The 22559-nt window shown below is 43.6% G+C and overlaps 1 protein-coding gene across 1 annotated transcript in view; it reads left to right on the top strand.

The window, feature by feature from the left end:
• LOC118389616 (neuron navigator 1-like) overlaps window positions 1–22559 on the top strand; it is a 145046-nt gene that overhangs the window by 22786 nt on the left and 99701 nt on the right. The window contains exon 3 of the mRNA XM_052526526.1: window positions 4589–4951. Within this exon, the coding sequence (XP_052382486.1) occupies window positions 4589–4951 (363 nt within the window). The remainder of the gene's footprint in view (window positions 1–4588; window positions 4952–22559) is intronic.

The following is a 22559-nucleotide window of genomic DNA, read 5'->3' as shown; positions in this document are numbered from 1 at the left end:
AAGTACTGTACTAATGTGAGATAGTTTATCATTTCACCGAAGCATTGTGAGAGTTGGCCTGTCTTTTTTAAACCTTATGCTTTGTGTAGTTCATACATGCATAATCTATGAGCAGAATTATTGTTTTTACCTCAATTAGCCACGAAATCCCTAGTTGAAAGGGATTGTTTTTCTGGAAACTGTGCTGCGCCATTTTCCCAAATTTTTCCCCCATGTGGGCCAGCCGCGTAGCAGTTAGAGGTCTAGCCAATGAGCTTCAGCCCCTCGCCATTTAAGTGACAGCTTGCAAGATGCACAAACAGCAGAGCAAAAGAGAGAGAGAGCCTAGATGTGCTTCACATATCTGGACATACTGTATGTAACGTAGTTACTTTTGGCTTGTGGGCACTACTTTCAGAACTACTAGGTAAAAAGTATTTAAATGTACGAGACAATGTCTTTAACCCCCTAGAGTCGATTGATGCACCGGTTCGTCAAACTAAGTTACATAACAAAAAAATATTCATATAAATCTGTTAATTTATTATGGAAAGGAGAGACACTCATGAACACGATGGAGGCATCCTCTGTTTTGTTCTACGACCCCCACAAGTGTCAGGAGACTCGTCTGAAGTCGGTACCGTGGATGTGCCAACTTCTGTTTAGTAGCGTCCGAACCGTTTGGGCTAACATGTTCTGTCAATCCCTCTCAAACAGACTTTATTTTTCAAGACCATCATGTTCGGTACACGTTTCAGACTGTCTCTATCACCGTGAGACACAAACAATAACAAAAACACCAGAGTTTAGCCCCACAGGATACCGGAGAAACTGGCAGAAACCGAAACATTTTTTAACAAAAAGTCATTCTGCATTCAAAGACTGTATGCCTGCCATTTTGGCTGCTGCTTACTGTCTCCATCACAAACTAATGGGACCCAACTGTGGGAAGGGGAGATTGTCATGAACACTACGGTGTTCTCCGTTGTGATCACAAGTGTCAGGAGACTTGTCTGAAGGTAACTGGTACCGGTTTACAAAAACCAATGGAAGTACGAAGGTAGTTTTGTGCCGACCCAAAAAAGGGGGTTAAATATGTGTAAAAAAGTTTTTTTAATATCTCCTAGATATAGGACAGACACTTACTTCAATACCTTTGTTTCTTACAATTCTTTAAAAAATATATATATTTATTTTTGCCATGTGCTATTCAATGCATTTCTGTAAAGTTGACAAGGGTCATTTCTCCAACAATGTTTACAGACAGATTATTTCACTTATAATTCACTGTATCACAATTCCAGTGGGTCAGAAGTTTACATACACTAAGTTGACTGTGCCTTTAAACAGCTTGGAAAATTCCAGGAAATTATGTCATGGCTTTAGAAGCTTCTGATTGGCTAATTGACATCATTTGAGTCAATTGGAGGTGTATCTGTGGACGTATTTCAAGGCCTACCTTCAAACTCAGTGCCTCTTTGCTTGACATCATGAGAAAATCAAAAGAAATCAGCCAAGACCTCAGAAAAAAATTGTAGACCTCCAAAAGTCTGGTTCATCCTTGGGCGCAATTTCCAAATGCCTGAAGGTACCACGTTCATCTGTACAAACAATAGTACACATGTATAAACACCATGGGACCACGCAGCCATCATACCGCTCAGGAAGGAGACGGGTTCTGTCTCCTATAGATGAACGTACTTTGGTGCGAAAAGTGCAAATCGATCCAAGAAAAACAGTAAAGGACCTTGTGAAGATGCAAAAGTATCTATATCCACAGTATAATGAGTCCTATATTGACATAAGCTGAAAGGCAGCTCAGCAAGGGAGAAGCCACTGCTCCAAAACCACCATAAAAAAGCCAGACTGCGGTTTGCAACTGCACATGGGGACAAAGATCATACTTTTTGGAGAAATGCCCTCTGGTCTCATGAAACAAAAATAGAACTGTTTAGCCATAATGACCATCGTCATGTTTGGAGGAAAAAGGGGGAGGCTTACAATCAGAAGAACACCACCCCAACCATGAAGTACGGGGGTGGCGGCATCATGTCGTGGGGGTGCATTGCTGCAGGAGGGACTGGTGCACTTCACCAAATAGATAGCATAATGAGGCAGGAACATTATGTGGATATATTGAAGCAACATCTCAAGACATTAGATAGGAAGTTAAAGCTTGGTCGCAAATGGGTGTTACAAATGGACAATGACCGCAAGCATACTTCCAAAGTTGTGGCAAAATGGCTTAAGGACAACAACGTCAAGCTATTGGAGTGGCCATCACAAAGCCCTGACCTCAATCCTATAGACAATTTGTGGGCAGAACTAAAAAAGCATGTGCGAGCAAGGAGGCCTACAAACCTGACTCAGTTACACCAGCTCTGTCAGGAGGAATGAGCCAACATTCTTCCCAGCTTGTGGAAGGCTACCCAAGGTAAACAATTTAAAGGCAATGCTACCAAATACCAATTCTGTGTATGTAAACTTATGACCCACTGGGAATGTGACGGAAGAAATTAAAGATGAAATAAATCATTCTCTCTACTATTATTCTGAAATTTCACATTCTTAAAATAAAGTGGTGATCCTAACTGACCAGAGAGGGAATTTGTACTAGGCTTAAATGTCAGGGTCGTTGTCCTTTTGGAAGGTGAACCTGCGGCCCTGTCTGAGCTCCTGAGCACTCTGGAGCAGGTTTCCATCAAGGATCTTGCTCTACATGACTTTGTTCATCTTTCCCTTGATCCTGACTAGTCTTCCAGCTGCCACCACCGTGCTTCACCGTAGGGATGGTGCCAGGTTTCCTCCAGACTTGACGCTTGGCATTCAGGCCAGAGAATCTTGTTTCTCATGGTCTGAGAGTCCGTTAGGTGCCTTTTGGCAAACTCCAAGTGGGCTGCCACGTGCCTTTTACTGAGGAGTGACTTTTGTCTGGCCGCTACCATTAAGGCTTGATTGGTGGAGTGCTGCAGAGCTGGTTGTCCTTCTGGAAAGTTTTCCCATCTCCACAGAGGGACTCTGGAGGTCTGTCAAAGTGACCATCTGGCTCTTGGTCACCTCCCTGACCAAGGCCCTTCTCCCCTGATTGCTCAGTTTGGCCAGGCGGCCAGCTCTAGAAATAGTCTTGGTGGTTCTAAACTTCTTCCATTTTAGAATGATGGAGGCCAATGTGTTCTTGGGGATCTTCAATGCTGCAGACACTTTTTGGTACCCTTCGCCAGGGTACCAGGGTCCCCCTTCCCTAGGGTACCAGGGTCCCCCTTCCCCAGATCCAATCAATTTAACTTAGCTTCAATGCTGCTGAAATGTTTTGATACCCTTCCCAGATCTGTGCCTCGCCACAATCCCGTCTTGGATCACTTCGGACAATTCCTTCGACCTCATGTCTTGGTTTTTGCTCTGACATGCACTGTCAACTGCGGCACCTTTATATAGACAGGTGTGTGCCTTTCCAAATCATGTCCAATCAATTGATTTTAACACACGTGGACTCCAATAAAATTGTAGAAACATCTCAAGGATGAACAATGGAAACAGGATGCACATGAGCTCAATTTCGAGTCTTATAGCAAAGTGTCTGAATATTTATGTAAATAAGGTATTTCTGTTCATGTATCGTTTATATATTTGTAAACATTTCTTAAAACCTTGATGGCGATTGATGAGGAAAACATTTAATTGAATCAATTTTTTTAAACAAAATGTGTAACAAGTCAACTGTATGTCAGTTTAGAACCCCCCACCCTTAGACTGTAAAGAATTAACAGTGTCTATTGATTAATTATCCATCTACAGAAGTACAGAAATAGCAGGAGGAAAGAACAGCCATATGGTCTCAGGCAGGCATTGCATTATTCATCTGGGCTGGTTGGTGAATATGGTTATGTCATGGCCAGACTCAGCAGAAACTACTCTCTTGTCTAGACTATAACTACTTTTTAATCTAAACTAGAACTATTCTCTAATCTAAACTAGAACTAGTCTCGAATCTAAACTAGAACTAGTCTCTAATCTAGAACTACTGTCTAGTCTGAGCTCTCGCTCTACATGTACACATTGGCTCACCTTTCACTAGCTGACACTGGTCCAGAGTAGTCATGAAAAAGTTCTGGTCCGCTTGAGCAATCATATATTTTTTCAGTTGGGGTGTGTGATTAAGCACTGATTGCCCTAGGTCTGTAAATCCCAGCTGGTAATGATGTTGTGAACATATGCTGAGGGTTATGAATGATCCTGTCAAAGGGAGAGAGGGGAGAAGCTAGACGCTTCTCTTTTCACGCAATGATAATATATCCTTACATTGTAGCTAGTGACTTGCCCCTACGTTCTGAGATCTTTGCTGTCGTGGCTGAAGGCTGAGAGTGAATGTTACAGTCGTATCTAGGTCAGCAGACACTATATGGCTGGATGGATTCCTTTAAATGCCAACTGACAGAGAGGGAAAAATATAGAAAAAGTAGCTTTTCTCTCTCTAGAATTCTTTCTCTTTATAATAATATAATAATAATATCATAGTCCCTCAAACTCTACATTTTCCTTCCCTTTCTGTCCTCTCTCACCCATTCCATTTCTACAATTCTATAACCTCTCCCTCGCCTTCTCTCCCCAGCTGTCTGGACAGCAGTACTGTTTGCTACGACAGTGACGAGACGAACGGCCGCAGCATGTCCAGTCAGTCCAACCGCTCCTCTCCTCTCTCCTGGCGCCATGGCCAATCCAGCCCCCGGATGCAGGCTGGAGACGCTCCTTCTTCCACGGGAAGCGGTGGGTACCAGGGGGGCAAGGCCGGGTCCCAGTACACGGCCCACACAATGCCCGCCCGAGTCTCCAGCCGTTTCAGCCACTCCTCCCGAATGGAGCTCATCGAAGGGCTGGATGTGGATGATGCGGACCTCAAGTCTGGTTACCTGAGCGACACCGAGCTGCTGGGCAAGAGCATGCCAGAGGATGACGATGACAACCTGGCCAATGGGTAAGAGTCTATACCACGGGTGTCAACTCATTCCATAGATGATCGAGTGTCCAAATAAGACCTAGAAAAACCAGGTGAGGGGAGTTCCTAACCAATCAGTGACCTTATTGATCAATGAAGTACTTGGACCTCCATGGAATGAGTTCGACACCTGTGGTCTATTCTGTTGTCTAACTCAGGGTTCTCCTATTCTGGTTGTGGGGGTTCTCCTACTCTGATTGTGAGGGGTTCTCCTTCTCTGGTCGTGGGGGGGTTCTCTTACTCTGGTGTTGGGGTGGTTCTCCTACTCTGGTTGTGTGGAGGTTCTCCTACTCTGGTCATGGTGTGACATCTCCTACTCTAGTCGTGGGTGTGCATTCTACTCTGGTCGTGGGGGGGTGCTTCTCCTACTCTGGTCATGGTGTGGCATCTCCTAGTCTGTTCTTGGGTGTGGGTGTAGGGTTCTCCTACTCTGGTCGTGGTGGGGCATCTCCTACTCTGGTCGTGGGTGTGTGGGGGGGTCCTCCTACTCTGGTCGTGGATGTGTGGGGGGGTCCTCCTACTCTGGTCGTAGGTGTGTGGGGGGGTCCTCCTACTCTGGTCGTAGGTGTGTGGGGGGGTCCTCCTACTCTGGTCGTGGTGTGTGGGGGGGTCCTCCTACTCTGGTCGTAGGTGTGTGGGGGGGTCCTCCTACTCTGGTCGTAGGTGTGTGGGGGGGTCCTCCTACTCTGGTTGTAGGCGTGTGGGGGTGGTTCTCCTACTCTAGTTGTGGTGAAGGCTGCAGTAACAGTTCTGCAGTAACACGCATCCTACTGTTAAATGATCTTTAATGTAGTCCTTGTGAATACTATGGTAGTTGTGGTCACTTGTTCTTTGGACCATAACGATCCTAAAACATACAGCATGTCATGAAGCAATCATCAATCAAGCATACATTTGGATGAGACACTTTTTTGTGGGTAAAAAATGGCTTTGCGTTGGCACTTGTGCTTGGAGTAGCCCTCTCATAGTGCTGTCCTCAGCAGTCTATCTAGTGGAACTTTTGTTCCTGGATGGGTCTGTTAGGGCTTCATGGGTCTGTCAGGGCTTCATGGGTCTGTCAGGGCTTCATGGGTCTGTCAGGGCTTCATGGGTCTGTTAGGGCTTCATGGGTCTGTCAGGGCTTCATGGGTCTGTTAGGGCTTCATGGGTCTGTTAGGGCTTCATGGGTCTGTCAGGGCTTCATGGGTCTGTTAGGGCTTCATGGGTCTGTCAGGGCTTCATGGGTCTGTCAGGGCTTCATGGGTCTGTCAGGGCTTCATGGGTCTGTCAGGGCTTCATGGGTCTGTCAGGGCTTCATGCTTCATGCAGCAACCATCTCAGGCTGATTCTGCTGAGACGTATCTGGGTTTTGTTAAAACCTTTCTGCTGAGTAGAGAGTACCCTGGCAATAAAGTCCTGCAGTATTCCTTGAGGGTAGCTGTGATGAGTATTGACTTGCATGTGAATCATCAGCTATTATTCTCAGATGAGTTATCTGGTATTAGTAATGTGGATCCCCCTCTGGCTGAAACTCATTGTTCTATGAAATATGTTGTGGTTGTTTGTTTTTGGGTGGATATGGCAACTAGTGAATAAACACATGTGCAAACACAAGGTTTAAAAAATAGTCTAGAATCCAGAGTAATTCCAAAGTTTCAGCTTCACTATTTAATCTCTGTTCTTAGCCACTCCAAGAACTAGGGAAATGATGTGCTGAAACCAGACATTTTGCCTGACCCGTTTTTGAACGGAATCTTCCATTTTATAGCGATAGTAAACCAAGATGGCCGATTGGCAGGAAACCAGAGCTGGAACTCTAAATGGTTCTAAATGAGTGCAGATCACGTCTGAGTTGTGCAGTAATGACATTCATTACATGCCTCTTGCAGAGCTGGCCATGTCACAGACAGCTGTGGGCATTCATTCATTCACACCCACATCCCACTGCAGAAACCGAGGACGGTGTGACTTACACAAACACACACACAGAGCCAATCACTGCCTGCCCCTACACTAAATGTGTTTTAGCAAGTCCCTTGGTGCTACCAAAAAAAAAACAGAAGCAAAAAGTACTGACATAGAGTATGACATTGGTTTAAAGTACTCACCTACATTTTTAACAAAGTCATAACCTACTAACTTACTAATACTAACTGCCCATTAGTAACAGTAGCCTAACGATCAATGCCATGGTACGGCATCAGTCAGATCCTAGGTCAGGGTGTGTCACGATGTCAAGGTGTGTGAAGATGTGTCGTCAAGGTGTGTCAGGCTGTGTCAGGCTGTCAGGTGTTCTGTCTGTCAGGTGTTCTGTCTGCCAACTGCAGCATTCTCTCCTTTAATATCTCTCTCTCACTCTCTTTCAAACTCAAAACTCTCTCATTCTCTCTCTCTCGCCCTCTTAGAATTCCCCCTCTTACCTCCCATCCATCTCTCTCCCTTTCATTCTCCCCTCATCCATCTCTCTCTCTCCCTCTCACTCTCCCCCATCCATCTCTCTCTCTCTCCTCATTTCCTTTGTGTCACATCCTCTCTTTAATTCCCTCTCCCAAGTTGACAGTCAGTAGGCAGGGAAAGGAAAGGCTGAGGGAATCCAGGCCAGTTCTCTACAGCTTTATCTCTGCTCCACATGCACTGGGATTTAATCTGCAGCTTCTTGGGCAGATTGAAGTAAAATAGAGCGTGAGATTGAGATAGTGTGTCTGATTTTAGAAATACTTGATAGTGAGTGCTCAGCATTGGGCCACCCATGTCCTCAATCACTAAATAAAGGTTAAACAAAAATGAAATAATAATCACTAGGTGAGTATTTCAAGGTGACAATGATGAGAGTCCCTATACCTCCTGTGTTGTGCCACCTATTCCAAGGTCAGTCCATACCCAGGACTAAGGGCATTTTAGTCATTTAGCAGACAGTCTTCTCCAGTGCAATTTACAATAGTGAGTGTATACATTTCCAAAGTTTTTTCATACTGGTCCCCCATGGGAACTAAACCCACAACCCTAGCATTGCAAGCTCCATGCTCTACCAACAGAGAGAGAGAGAGAGAGACACACAAACACACACACACACGCGCGCGCACACGCACACACACGCACACACACTAGCACACACTCTTTATCTGTCAGAATTTAATTGAGAGGAGAGGCTAATCTACCAGGAGAGAAGCTAATCCAGGTCTGAAACATGGAAGAGATAACTCATGCTTTAGTTTTCCTCTATAATACACTGCTCAGCATACCTCTGAACACATTAGCATTTTTTGGTAACACTACTGTCCTTGTTGGCAACCATTAATTCATTTAATCTGAGTGGTACTGTACACTCAAATGCAAAAATAATCCACAATGCTGACAGCACTCTAAACACACACACACACACACACACAATCAAACACACACACAGTTGAGCTCTTTGAAAACCATTAGCCTCTACCCATCTCTTGAAAATAGATCATTTCTGCAAGCCTCTCTTGCGTCACCATAGCAACCAGCTCCAATGTGATGGTGGGGAAAGGGAACATTTCTCCAGCTCTTCCACCATCATCCCCAGAATAGTCTTCTTTTTCTGAATCGAAGCTATAGTAATAATGTCAATCATATCCAAAGGGAAGTTTGACTTGCATGGGTAACATGGGAATGTTGAGCTAAAATGGTTCTTTTTTTCTGGTGGTTCTGTATTCTGATTCCTGGTTGGCTGTAAGGATGTTAACCTTTTATTGATGAACAGTTTTTGTGCTAAAGTTGCTTCCAGAGGCAGTTTGGAACTTGGTAGTGAGTGTTGCAACCAAGGGCAGACAATTTTTGGTGCTATGAACTTCACCACACTGTGGTCCGGTCTCTGTGGGATTTGGGTTCTAGGGAGCGCACTGAACCTACAGCACATTGCTGGTGGCCTAACGTCTATTGATTACTGCTACACTAACTACTGTACCCTTAATGTACTGACTGATGGCTGTGTGATATCTACAGCTCGTCGACACTTTACTGACTGATGGCTGTTTGATATCTACAGCTGGTCTACACTTTACTGACTGATGGCTGTGTGATATCTACAGCTGGTCTACACTTTACTGACTGATGGCTGTGTGATATCTACAGCTGGTCTACACTTTACTGACTGATGGCTGTTTGATATCTACAGCTGGTCTACACATTACTGACTGATGGCTGTTTGATATCTACAGCTGGTCTACACTTTACTGACTGATGGCTGTGTGATATCTACAGCTGGTCTACACTTTACTGATTGATGACTGTTTGATATCTACAGCTGGTCTACACATTACTGATTGATGACTGTGTGATATCTACAGCTGGTCTACACTTTACTGACTGATGGCTGTGTGATATCTACAGCTGGTCTACACTTTACTGACTGATGGCTGTTTGATATCTACAGCTGGTCTACACTTTACTGACTGATGGCTGTTTGATATCTACAGCTGGTCTACACATTACTGATTGATGACTGTTTGATATCTACAGCTGGTCTACACTTTACTGATTGATGGCTGTTTGATATCTACAGCTGGTCTACACATTACTGACTGATGGCTGTTTGATATCTACAGCTGGTCTACACTTTACTGATTGATGACTGTTTGATATCTACAGCTGGTCTACACTTTACTGATTGATGGCTGTGTGATATCTACAGCTCGTCTACACATTACTGATTGATGACTGTTTGATATCTACAGCTCGTCTACACATTACTGATTGATGACTGTGTGATATCTACAGCTGGTCTACACTTTACTGATTGATGACTGTGTGATATCTACAGCTGGTCTACACTTTACTGATTGATGACTGTTTGATATCTACAGCTGGTCTACACATTACTGATTGATGACTGTGTGATATCTACAGCTGGTCTACACTTTACTGATTGATGACTGTTTGATATCTACAGCTGGTCTACACTTTACTGATTGATGACTGTTTGATATCTACAGCTGGTCTACACATTACTGACTGATGGCTGTTTGATATCTACAGCTGGTCTACACTTTACTGATTGATGACTGTTTGATATCTACAGCTGGTCTACACATTACTGACTGATGGCTGTTTGATATCTACAGCTGGTCTACACATTACTGACTGATGGCTGTTTGATATCTACAGCTGGTCTACACTTTACTGATTGATGACTGTTTGATATCTACAGCTGGTCTACACTTTACTGATTGATGACTGTTTGATATCTACAGCTGGTCTACACTTTACTGATTGATGACTGTTTGATATCTACAGCTGGTCTACACATTACTGACTGATGGCTGTTTGATATCTACAGCTGGTCTACACTTTACTGATTGATGACTGTTTGATATCTACAGCTGGTCTACACTTTACTGATTGATGACTGTTTGATATCTACAGCTGGTCTACACTTTACTGACGTATGTTCCTCTGTGCGATGAGGACAGAGAGAGATGGAAGGGAAGGGTGTAACACACAGGGGTGTGTTCAGAACGGGTGAAAGTTCAGACAGAAATATGATGCATAGAGCTGACAGGCTCTATTATTCCCCATGACAGGGAAGGTACTCTATGTTCTACAAAAAACATTTCCACTTGAATTAGGCTTCTCTTTGTTAAGTCTGTAGGAATCTGTATGGTACAATCATAATGTCTTTATAATGACAGAATAGTTATCCTCTTCACACCAGTTAATAATGGAGGATTATGATGGTTTAACCGTTACCAGTATCATATTGTAGTATTAGCAGCCATTTGAAACACTTTCTACATGTTTTGGTCTCCGTGAATCATATTCCACTTATTGGGTTACACATAAATAATGACATTATTATTGAATATGTGTTTGTTTTTATTTTCCAAACCCGATAGAGAAGTGATCAATGTCCCACTATTCAATGCCATCTCAACAAACATAGATTTATGTGGTGCATCCCTCTGTCAGTTATGGTTACACACTCGGACCCACCAAGTGGCGCCATCAGTGTTCTGTTGGAACCTGATGGGTACTTTCTCATGTCCAATCGCTTCGTTTCAAAGGAGAATAATCTGTTTGGTCATTCGTTCTTTGATTGATGAAGCGAATGGTTTAATGCTTTAAACAGGACATGCAAAACGTGGAGATTTTCTAAAGGAGGCCCACCCAGAATGCTCTCTGTTTATCACGACCAAGGGATTTACTCTATTTTCCTGGCAGACGTTGATTAACTCAAAACATTACTGAAAGCTTATTTAGACTTTCAGACAGAAAACTAATGACTGTCAGCATTTTATTTGGATTCAGATTCTGCCCTGTTTACAGAACCAGCTGTAAAGCACTTGACTGCACAGCATGGTATCGATTATGGCAGTGCCTACTGGCATCAATGAGTAGCCTAGATTATTGTGTGGAACGGGAGTAAATATAAGGCTATCTATGCCCCCCCCCCACACACACACACACACACACACACACTCTTTCCCATTGTGTAAGGTTAGGTAATGTAATGTGTGTGGGAACATGGTGGTGCAGGGCTGGTGGACTATAGCCAGCTAGGTGTGTGTGTGTGCGTGTGTGTGTGTGTGTGTGTGTGTGTGTGTGTGTGTGTGTGTGTGTGTGTGTGTGTGTGTGTGTGTGTGTGTGTGTGTGTGTGTGTGTGTGTGTGTGTGTGTGTGTGTGTGTGTGTGTGTGTGTGTGTGTGTGTGTGTGTGAAAGCAGTTCAGGAAAGATAAGGGGAAAGGAAGGCTGGTGCAGCAACACGCCTCTCATCATGCGGCACATGGATCAGGATGTGCTGCCATGGCAACCCTCCTCCTCTGACCCACTGTTCGGCTGTGCACTGTGTATCAGTGTGCAGTAGTGAGCGTGTGTGTGTAGCTGTGTGTGTGTAGCTGTGTGTGTGGCTGTGTGTGTGGAGGATGAAGTGGTTTCATATTGACCTGTTAAGCAGATTGTTCTGCATGCAAACATGAAACGGTGTAGTGGGCGACTGGGAGCTGGATGTCTCCGGCTCGTACCTATTGATAGAAATCATCTCTGAATCCCTCTATGGCAGACATGTTTGATGGTTTCTGAGCTGCTATCAATAATCGCGGCACAAAGACTTGCAGGAGGTCATTACAATTTAAATTGATTGAGGTCATTAGAATACAATAAGTTATTTCATAGTTAATGGTGTTTGTTTCTGATGAACAACAAACACAATGCTCAGTTAGATTACCACAAAGAATGCATATATAAGGCTGTTTAAAATGCAGTACTATTCAGAAACTGCCCAGAGAGATTAATTTAAAGCATGTGCTAACCAGTTAAGACAAAGAATGGATTCCTACATGTTAACTGATCCATTGTTTCAGTTTGCTCTTCTGGCAATGTCATTTCCATGGCAAAGGTGAAAAATATTTGCACATGCTAAGAAATAGACCCCCCCCCCTTAAGCATCGACACACCCGTAAGGGAACGCGTATAGTACAGTAGGTGTATTTTCCTTTAGTCATCTAATACTGGTCCTCTTAGAAGGGAACAGTCTCCCTTCAATGTATCTTTCCTTCATACATTGGACACTTCTCCACAGTCAGTCCCTGCTTTCCTGGCCAGCCTAGTGCAATGCCTTCCTGACCCACATAAAGCATGTGCAGAGTGATTGGGTCTGGGCCTGGTTGGCAGGGCCTTCAAAAAGCCCTGCAGGGATTATAGTTTAGTAGGACCACTTCTCGGGGTCAAGACTTTATGGGTCACGGCTCAGTGAAGAGGGAGGGGTTCTCTATTCTATATATCCTCACCAAGGCCAGGACGAGTCCGGAGCCACAGAGGAGGACCTACACACACACTCACACACACACACACACACACACACACACACACACACACACACACACACACACACACACACACACACACACACACACACACACACACACACACACACACACACACACACACACACACACACACACACACACACACACACACACACACACACAAAATCTCTTGAAAAATAAATAGATAATTCATGCAAGCTGTGGACAATATGGGAGGCCTCCATCACTGGAGGGGTCACTAGTAAAGGTATATTTGACAGCATCAAGAAGACAACCCCTACAGTATCACATCCACATACATGACCAATAAACAGACCAGTAACTAATGATATGACTGTAGCCCTGGGGGCATGTCTGATTAACCAACCAGTAACTAATGATATGACTGTAGCCCTGGGGGCATGTCTGATAAACCGACCAGTAACTAATGATATGACTGTAGCCCTGGGGGCATGACCAATAAACAGACCAGTAACTAATGATATGACTGCAGCCCTGGGGGCATGTCTGATAAACAGACCAGTAACTAATGATATGACTGCAGCCCTGGGGGCATGTCTGATAAACAGACCAGTAACTAATGATATGACTGCAGCCCTGGGGGCATGTCTGATAAACAGACCAGTAACTAATGATATGACTGCAGCCCTGGGGGCATGTCTGATAAACAGACCGGTAACTAATGATATGACTGCAGCCCTGGGGGCATGTCTGATAAACAGACCAGTAACTAATGATATGACTGCAGCCCTGGGGGCATGTCTGATAAACAGACCAGTAACTAATGATATGACTGCAGCCCTGGGGGCATGTCTGATAAACAGACCAGTAACTAATGATATGACTGCAGCCCTGGGGGCATGTCTGATAAACAGACCAGTAACTAATGATATGACTGTACTGATAAACCGACCAGTAACTAATGATATGACTGCAGCCCTGGGGGCATGTCTGATAAACAGACCAGTAACTAATGATATGACTGCAGCCCTGGGGGCATGTCTGATAAACAGACCAGTAACTAATGATATGACTGTACTGATAAACCGACCAGTAACTAATGATATGACTGCAGCCCTGGGGGCATGTCTGATAAACAGACCAGTAACTAATGATATGACTGCAGCCCTGGGGTCATGTCTGATAAACCGACCAGTAACTAATGATATGACTGCAGCCCTGGGGGCATGTCTGATAAACAGACCAGTAACTAATGATATGACTGTACTGATAAACCGACCAGTAACTAATGATATGACTGCAGCCCTGGGGGCATGTCTGATAAACAGACCAGTAACTAATGATATGACTGCAGCCAGTAACTAATGATATGACCTGGGGGCATGTCTGATAAACAGACCAGTAACTAATGATATGACTGTACTGATAAACCGACCAGTAACTAATGATATGACTGCAGCCCTGGGGGCATGTCTGATAAACAGACCAGTAACTAATGATATGACTGCAGCCCTGGGGTCATGTCTGATAAACCGACCAGTAACTAATGATATGACTGCAGCCCTGGGGGCATGTCTGATAAACAGACCAGTAACTAATGATATGACTGTAGCCCTGGGGGCATGTCTGATAAACAGACCAGTAACTAATGATATGACTGCAGCCCTGGGGGCATGTCTGATAAACAGACCAGTAACTAATGATATGACTGCAGCCCTGGGGGCATGTCTGATAAACAGACCAGTAACTAATGATATGACTGTACTGATAAACCGACCTGTAACTAATGATATGACTGCAGCCCTGGGGGCATGTCTGATAAACAGACCAGTAACTAATGATATGACTGTAGCCCACGGGGGCAACCCAGACGTACAATGTATGTTTTGAATCAAAGAGTCTACTAAATGATGTATATCACTCACAGAAGGGGGGTGGCGGGGTAGCCTAGAGGTTAGAGCGTTGGGTCAGTCATTGAAAGGTTGCTAGATCAAATCCCTGAGCTGACAAAGTAAATATCTGTCATTCTGCTCCCTGAACAAGGCAGTTAAACCACTGCTCCTAGGCCATCATTGTAAATAAGACTTTTTTCTTAACTGATTTTCCTAATTAAATGAAAAATAAAGAAGGCAGTCAGCCTTCATTAGCATATCAGGGCTAGGTTTATTTATTTTACATATTTAAAAAATAAAATAATCAAGGAAATCCCATTGAGACCAATACCTCTGTTGCAAGGAAGCCCTGCATGTACACTAATCATACAACATTTACAAATACAATGTACCAAAAACATAAAAACCCAATATTTACAAGCCGTGTGTCCCTGTGATGTGGATGTTAGGTAAGGGAACTCTCCTGTACTGTCTGAGGTCTAGTCTGTCTCATGGAGACTGCTTTGTTGCTCTTGTTTTCCAGCCCAGTGGTTGGACAGAGGACATTTCCACAGGGATAAAGCTACAGGGTTCCAGTTTCAGATGGACTCACTGATGCATTTCAGAACCATTACTGTTTTACTGCTACTGTTAATGGACCTGCTTTGCTGAGCTGTACCTCCTTGCCTTGCCTTGACTTGCCGATGCCAAAACAATCCTGTTAGCTATGCCAGGGTTAATGTAAGATCAGTGATCTACTGGTGCAGTGCATCACTGTCTTTCTCATTCATCTATTGATTGAATAAGAGGATACATGGACATAATACACTAACTGAACTGCAGGCTGAGCCGCTGAACACTGACTTTGATCCTCCGAGCGCCTCTTAGACACGTTTATGCCTTTTCTAATGCATTAAATTATGCCACTCCTCATGATGAAGTTCTTGAATATAAACTGATTAATGAAAGTGCGTGGACAAATTGTGCACAAATAGAATACAATATAGAAAGACTGTACTGGCTAGACACCATCTGCAGACAAATACAGCAATGAGACCCAAGCCATTGTGCCAATCCGTGGCATTGTCCATGCCATATCAATCCCCCTCACTCTGGACTCATTGTGCCGTCTGCTGGAATGATTGTGTCGTTGCACCATTAGGCTTTGGAGTCATTATGGAGTAGAGATGTCAACAATTCTATTATTTAGGAAAATGGATTGAGCTCTAATGATCTTTATCCAGGTTGTTGAGTCAAGTATTTTTATGTAGCAGTCGCTTCCTGGATGCCTGAATGGTACTCCACAGGGTAATCAAATCAAAAGTGTGGTCAAAGAGCAGGGAATATAGCTTTCTATAGCGTTCTACAACAGTGTCTGGATACCTGGTTTTTACTCTGGACTGGGCTGAAGATGAAAGCTTTTATTCCATAGTACTGTACGGTGTAGATGAAGAGGCTCAGCTGCCACCTATCAATATTTTAGCTGTGCTTTAATGCACTATCTCAGCCAATGCCAATTCTAGATTAATATTTAAGAATCATTCTGAGGGAAGGAAATACAGTGCTCTATCTCTTGTACCCCTTTATGTCTCTCCCTCTCACCCACTCACCATCTCTCAAACCGTTTCATTTAGAACAACATTAAAGTCTCTCTTTTTAGACGATTAAAGGCAGGGGGTATACCTACTAATTTCAACTAAACATCAAACTTGGATTTGCAAAAATGTTAAGTCGAACAGACAGCTTTGCTCTCTACCTTTTGATCTGGTCCAGCAGGAAGAGCTGACAGACACAGATAGACAAAGGCCACAGCCATATGAAGGTCAGGATATGAATGCAGCTTCCTGTCTGCTCTCATGCAACCTACAGAGAACAGCAGTTAACCAAAGCAAAGAGAGAACAGCACATGTTGTGTGTTATGGCCGTTGCCGACACATTCGTTCTCACTGACAGTGGTATTCAGGGCTCAAACAGCTTGTACATATCCCAGTCAATACCGCTACGTTATTGAATGGTGAGTTATGACCTAAGCAAACATTTTGGAGAGGTTATTTCAGACACACATTTCAGCCATTTGGTCAAGAGGTAATGACAATATTAGTAGTCACACGTACACCTTAGTAAAGGTTACGTAGAGGATAGTTGACAGTTTGTTTAACAGCACTCTGAAATGCTCAGATAAACAGGAGACATAAAGCATGCATAGTACTTGTATTCATGCCTGTTATACTGCAGCACCTTTCAAAGTAAGCAGGAAATACGTCTCCTGGGAAGGGCTTTCCGTATGAGCATAATGTTTGAAAAGCCCTTCACAAATACAGTTATTATCTTTATTACAATAGAAATTCAATTTGATTAAGTTACAGTCGTTATGGATGAGGAAGGGATGATGGTGGCTGACTGAATAAACAAAAACAGCAACAGGGAAACAGATTTTGTACTTAAAGATCAGGGTATGAGTATCAAGAGATCCAGGGAGACAACAGTCTTCTATTCTACTATCATCACCACAGTTCATCTGTTTGGGACATATCTTTTGTTTTCTCTTTGGACAGAAATCTTCCCATTGCCAGTTGTGTGGCTGGTGCTAGCTGATAACAGATCTGTTGTGTGGCTGGTGCTAGCTGATACCAGATCTGTTGTGTGGCTGGTGCTAGCTGATACCAGATCTGTTGTGTGGCTGGTGCTAGCTGATAACAGATCTGTTGTGTGGCTGGTGCTAGCTGATACCAGATCTGTTGTGTGGCTGGTGCGAGCTGATAACAGATCACTCACTGACTGTTTAGTCTGTCCCAACTCAGGAACTACCATGGCAGATATCTTGTGTACCCATGACATTTATTTACACACTCTTGCTCCTTCTATGTGTAAAATCTTGAAGGTTGTCACAATGAAAAATAACATGTGGAAATATGTTGCATGCAAAAATATCTAGCTAGCTTGGTTAATGTGATGATGATGATCCCCGAGACTATATTCATATTTTTGTATTTAAAAAAATGGGTAGGAGGGGTAAATTGATCCCGACCCACAGTCCGCCAGTTGCCCATGCCTAGATTAAAGCCTGAACAAATAATAAATGAATCTCTGGCTTTTTTGTTCAGTGCTCCAACTTCTTTCTGTCTCAAATTAGTCATTTTTGAAGTTTTTCTTTGTAAGCCCTTTTGTTGGGGAGGAAACTTCTTGGCCCGCACAGTGCACCTCCCAAAGTTGTTGGCCCGGCGCTCCTCTGACCTGATGACATCACGTTGAGAATGCTCTGTTATTAATGAGGGGAGGGACCAGGATAACATTTTCCGAGGTTCCTCGTGCCCTGCTGGAGGTTAGATTATGTTGTGGTTGACTTAGCCCTGTGAGTCATTCAGTACACAGAGTTAGTGAATGCTAGTCTACCCAGCCCATGCCTGGACTTTCCACCCTGGTCTGAGAAAGTGAATAATGTTTTAAAATAGGTTAAAAAGAATAGGCCAGGGCCCTCCAACCCTGTTTCTAGAGAGCTACCCTCGTGTAGTTTTACTATCCAACCCTGTTTCTAGAGAGCTACCCTCGTGTAGGTTTACTCTCCAACCCTGTTTCTAGAGAGCTACCCTCGTGTAGTTTACTATCCAACCCTGTTTCTAGAGAGCTACCCAACCCTGTTTCTAGAGAGCTACCTCGTGTAGTTTTACTTTACTCTCCAACCCTGTTTCTAGAGAGCTACCCCGTGTAGCTAACCCTGTTTCTAGAGAGCTACCCTGTAGGTTTACTATCCAACCCTGTTTCTAGAGAGCTACTAGAGATCTACCCTCGTGTAGTTTTACTATCCAACCCTGTTTCTAGAGAGCTACCCTCGTGTAGTTTTACTATCCAACCCTGTTTCTAGAGAGCTACCCTCGTGTAGTTTTACTCTCCAACCCTGTTTCTAGACTATCCAACCCTGTTTCTAGAGAGCTACCCTCGTGTAGTTTTACTCTCCAACCCTGTTTCTAGAGCTACCCTCTACCCAACCCTGTTTCTAGAGAGCTACCCTCGTGTAGTTTACTATCCAACCCTGTTTCTAGAGAGCTACCCTTGTGTAGTTTTACTATCCAACCCTGTTTCTAGAGAGCTACCCTCGTGTAGTTTTACTATCCAACCCTGTTTCTAGAGAGCTACCCTTGTGTAGGTTTACTATCCAACCCTGTTTCTAAAGAGCTACCCTCGTGTAGTTTTACTATCCAACCCTGTTTCTAGAGAGCTACCCTCGTATAGGTTTACTATCCAACCCTGTTTCTAGAGAGCTACCCTCGTGTAGTTTTACTATCCAACCCTGTTTCTAGAGAGCTACCCTCGTGTAGTTTTACTCTCCAACCCTGTTTCTAGAGAGCTACCCCCCTGTTTTTACTAACCCTGTTTCTAGCTACCCTCGTGTAGTTTTACTATCCAACCCTGTTTCTAGAGAGCTACCCTCGTGTAGTTTTACTCTCCAACCCTGTTTCTAGAGCTAGCTACCCCAACCCTGTTTCTAGAGCTTTTACTTTTACTCCAACCCTGTTTCTAGAGAGCTACCCTCGTGTAGTTTTACTCTCCAACCCTGTTTCTAGAGAGCTACCCTCGTGTAGTTTTACTCTCCAACCCTGTTTCTAGAGAGCTACCTCCAACCCTGTTTCTAGAGAGCTACCCTCGTGTAGTTTTACTCTCCAACCCTGTTTCTAGAGAGCTACCAAACCCTGTTTCTAGACCCTGTTTCTAGCTACCCTCGTGTAGTTTTACTATCCAACCCTGTTTCTAGAGAGCTACCCTCTCTCCAACCCTGTTTCTAGAGTTTTACTATCCAACCCTGTTTCTAGAGAGCTACCCTCGTGTAGTTTTACTCTCCAACCCTGTTTCTAGAGAGCTACCCTCGTGTAGTTTTACTCTCCAACCCTGTTTCTAGAGAGCTACCCTCGTGTAGTTTTACTCTCCAACCCTGTTTCTAGAGAGCTACCCTCGTGTAGTTTTACTATCCAACCCTGTTTCTAGAGAGCTACCCTCGTGTAGTTTTACTCTCCAACCCTGTTTCTAGAGAGCTACCCTCGTGTAGTTTTACTCTCCAACCCTGTTTCTAGAGAGCTACCCTCGTGTAGTTTTACTATCCAACCCTGTTTCTAGAGAGCTACCCTCGTGTAGTTTTACTCTCCAACCCTGTTTCTAGAGAGCTACCCTCGTTTTACTAGTTTTACTTTTACTCCAACCCTGTTTCTAGAGCTACCCTCGTGTAGTTTTACTCTCCAACCCTGTTTCTAGAGAGCTACCCTCGTGTAGTTTTACTCTCCAACCCTGTTTCTAGAGAGCTACCCTCGTGTAGTTTTACTAGTTTCTACTCTCTAGAGAGCTACCCTCGTGTAGTTTTACTATCCAACCCTGTTTCTAGAGAGCTACCCTAGAGAGCTACCCTGTAGTTTTACTCTCCAACCCTGTTTCTAGAGAGCTACCCTCGTGTAGTTTTACTCTCCAACCCTGTTTCTAGAGCTAGAGCTTTCTAGAGAGCTACCCTCGTGTAGTTTTACTCTCCAACCCTGTTTCTAGAGAGCTACCCTCGTGTAGGTTTACTATCCAACCCTGTTTCTGAGAGCTAAACCCTGTTTCTAGAGAGCTACCCTCGTGTAGTTTTACTCTCCAACCCTGTTTCTAGAGAGCTACCCTCGTGTAGTTTTACTATCCAACCCTGTTTCTAGAGAGCTACCTCGTGTAGTTTTACTATCCAACCCTGTTTCTAGAGAGCTACCCTCTACCCTGTGTTTTTACTCTCCAACCCTGTTTCTAGAGAGCTACCCTCGTGTAGTTTTACTCTCCAACCCTGTTTCTAGAGAGCTACCCTCGTGAGTTTTACTCTCCAACCCTGTTTCTACTACCTCGTGTAGGTTTACTCTCCAACCCTGTTTCTAGCTACCCTCGAGCTACCCCTGTTTCTAGAAAGCTACCCTCGTGTTTTTACTCTCCAACCCTGTTTCTGAGAGAGCTACCCTCGTGTAGTTTTACTCTCCAACCCTGTTTCTAGAGAGCTACCCTGTTTTTACTAGTTTCTAGAGAGCTACCCTCGTGTAGTTTTCTCCAACCCTGTTTCTCCAACCCTGTTTCTAGAGATCTACCCTCGTGTAGTTTTACTCTCCAACCCTGTTTCTAGAGAGCTACCCTCGTGTAGGTTTACTATCCAACCCTGTTTCTAGAGAGCTACCCTCGTGTAGTTTTACTCTCCAACCCTGTTTCTGAAGAGCTACCCTCGTATAGGTTTACTATCCAACCCTGTTTCTAGAGAGCTACCCTTGTGTAGGTTTACTCTCCAACCCTGTTCTTGGAGAGCTACCCTCGCGTAGGTTTACTCTCCAATCCTGTTCCTGGAGAGCTAACCTCGTGTAGGTTTACTCTCCTACCCTGTTCCTGGAGAGCTACCCTCGTGTAGGTTTACTATCCAACCCTGTTCCTGGAGAGCTAACCTCGTGTAGGTTTACTCTCCTACCCTGTTCCTGGAGAGCTACCCTCGTGTAGGTTTACTATCCAACCCTGTTCCTGGAGAGCTACCCTCGTGTAGGTTTACTCTCCAACCCTGTTCCTGTGGAGCCACCCTCCTGTAAAGTTACTCTGTCCAACCCCAGTTGCAACTAACCTGATTCAGTTTATCAACCAGTTAATTATTAGAACCAGGTGCACTAGATTAGGATTGGAGTGCCCGGTTTCCCAAAAGCATTTTAAGTTCATCATAAAAACCTTCGTAGGAGCATCTTTAAATATCCAAAATGTTTAACTTGAAAACGCTTGTTATTTATCAAGGGGCTCAGACCACTTGTAGAACAGCTAAGTGCATCACTAGATAATTGTTTGCCCATCCACATCCATTTATACACAGAAGATCTCCGCTAAACATAGAATCAAGCTGTTTATCTGTTTCTCTATGACCAACGATCATTTCAGAATGTAGTTTACTACACTTTTAAAGTAGCGAATGTCTTCGCAATAGTCCACCGTGGCTCAGTTGATAGAGCATGGCACTTGCAATGCTAGGGTTGTGGGTTCCATTCCCATGGGGATCAGTATGAGAGGAAAAAAGGGTGAAAATGTATGCACTCACTACTGTAAATTGCTCTGGATGAAATCATCTGCTAAATGACTCAAATGAAAATTGTTTCAAGCAGAGGATAAAATGATCCTTTAAATGAATAATGAGATGATTGCATAAAAAGGTAAACACAGTAGGCTACATAGTCCTATAAATTTCAATCATATTGAAAGCACTTTCATGTTCATTCAATCGAGTTCTATTTTGCTAATTGTAGGCTACTGTCTGTAATTGTTGCCTCAATATATTTCATGATGGGTAGTGTGTTCAATGATGTGCCAAATCTGATTTTCTGCATTATTATAGGGTAGGCTAAGCATTCAAATAAGCCGCCTGGTTATTTTCAGACATATAGATGATAATATACCTCCAGAAGCTGATCCGTCATCAGTATTGAGGAATAATTATCATGTTACGGTAAGATATGAATGGTGAAAGCTGATCCAAGAACAGCCATGCAAATTTCTTTCGATCCTATCACGATTGACACAACGCATTTAGCAAACGTTTGGTAACACTTCATTTGAAGAGGTCCTTATTATTATATTACATGTGTAATTACACTGAAACAAGTATTGTAGTTAACTGTAAAAAACAATAGTTACACTGTAATAACAGCATGTAGCCGGTAGTAATTCAGGTCTGTAATTACAAAAGTGTTACCAGGCTTGTTACGAACTACATTCACCAACTTACTGTTTTGTTTCTTCTCAGATGCATCCGATTCAGTAACAACTGTCACAAAGGTTGTGACCCCTGGTGGTCAAGCTCGGTGTCCGATAGATTTTGTTCAATCGGCTGTCATTACTGACCTATGAATGTGCATCATTGAAAATATATCCCCACTCAATGTTATTGCTAGCATTTGCCACCAAAATAAAGTGTACGATCGGGGTTAACTTGGTCATCAGAATAAACACACTGTTTCAAAG

This window comes from Oncorhynchus keta, chromosome 10 (assembly GCF_023373465.1).
Source record: "Oncorhynchus keta strain PuntledgeMale-10-30-2019 chromosome 10, Oket_V2, whole genome shotgun sequence".
Classification (NCBI taxonomy): domain Eukaryota; kingdom Metazoa; phylum Chordata; class Actinopteri; order Salmoniformes; family Salmonidae; genus Oncorhynchus; species Oncorhynchus keta.
Note: the sequence above shows the minus strand (reverse complement) of the source record. Positions and strands in the feature narration are given on the sequence as shown.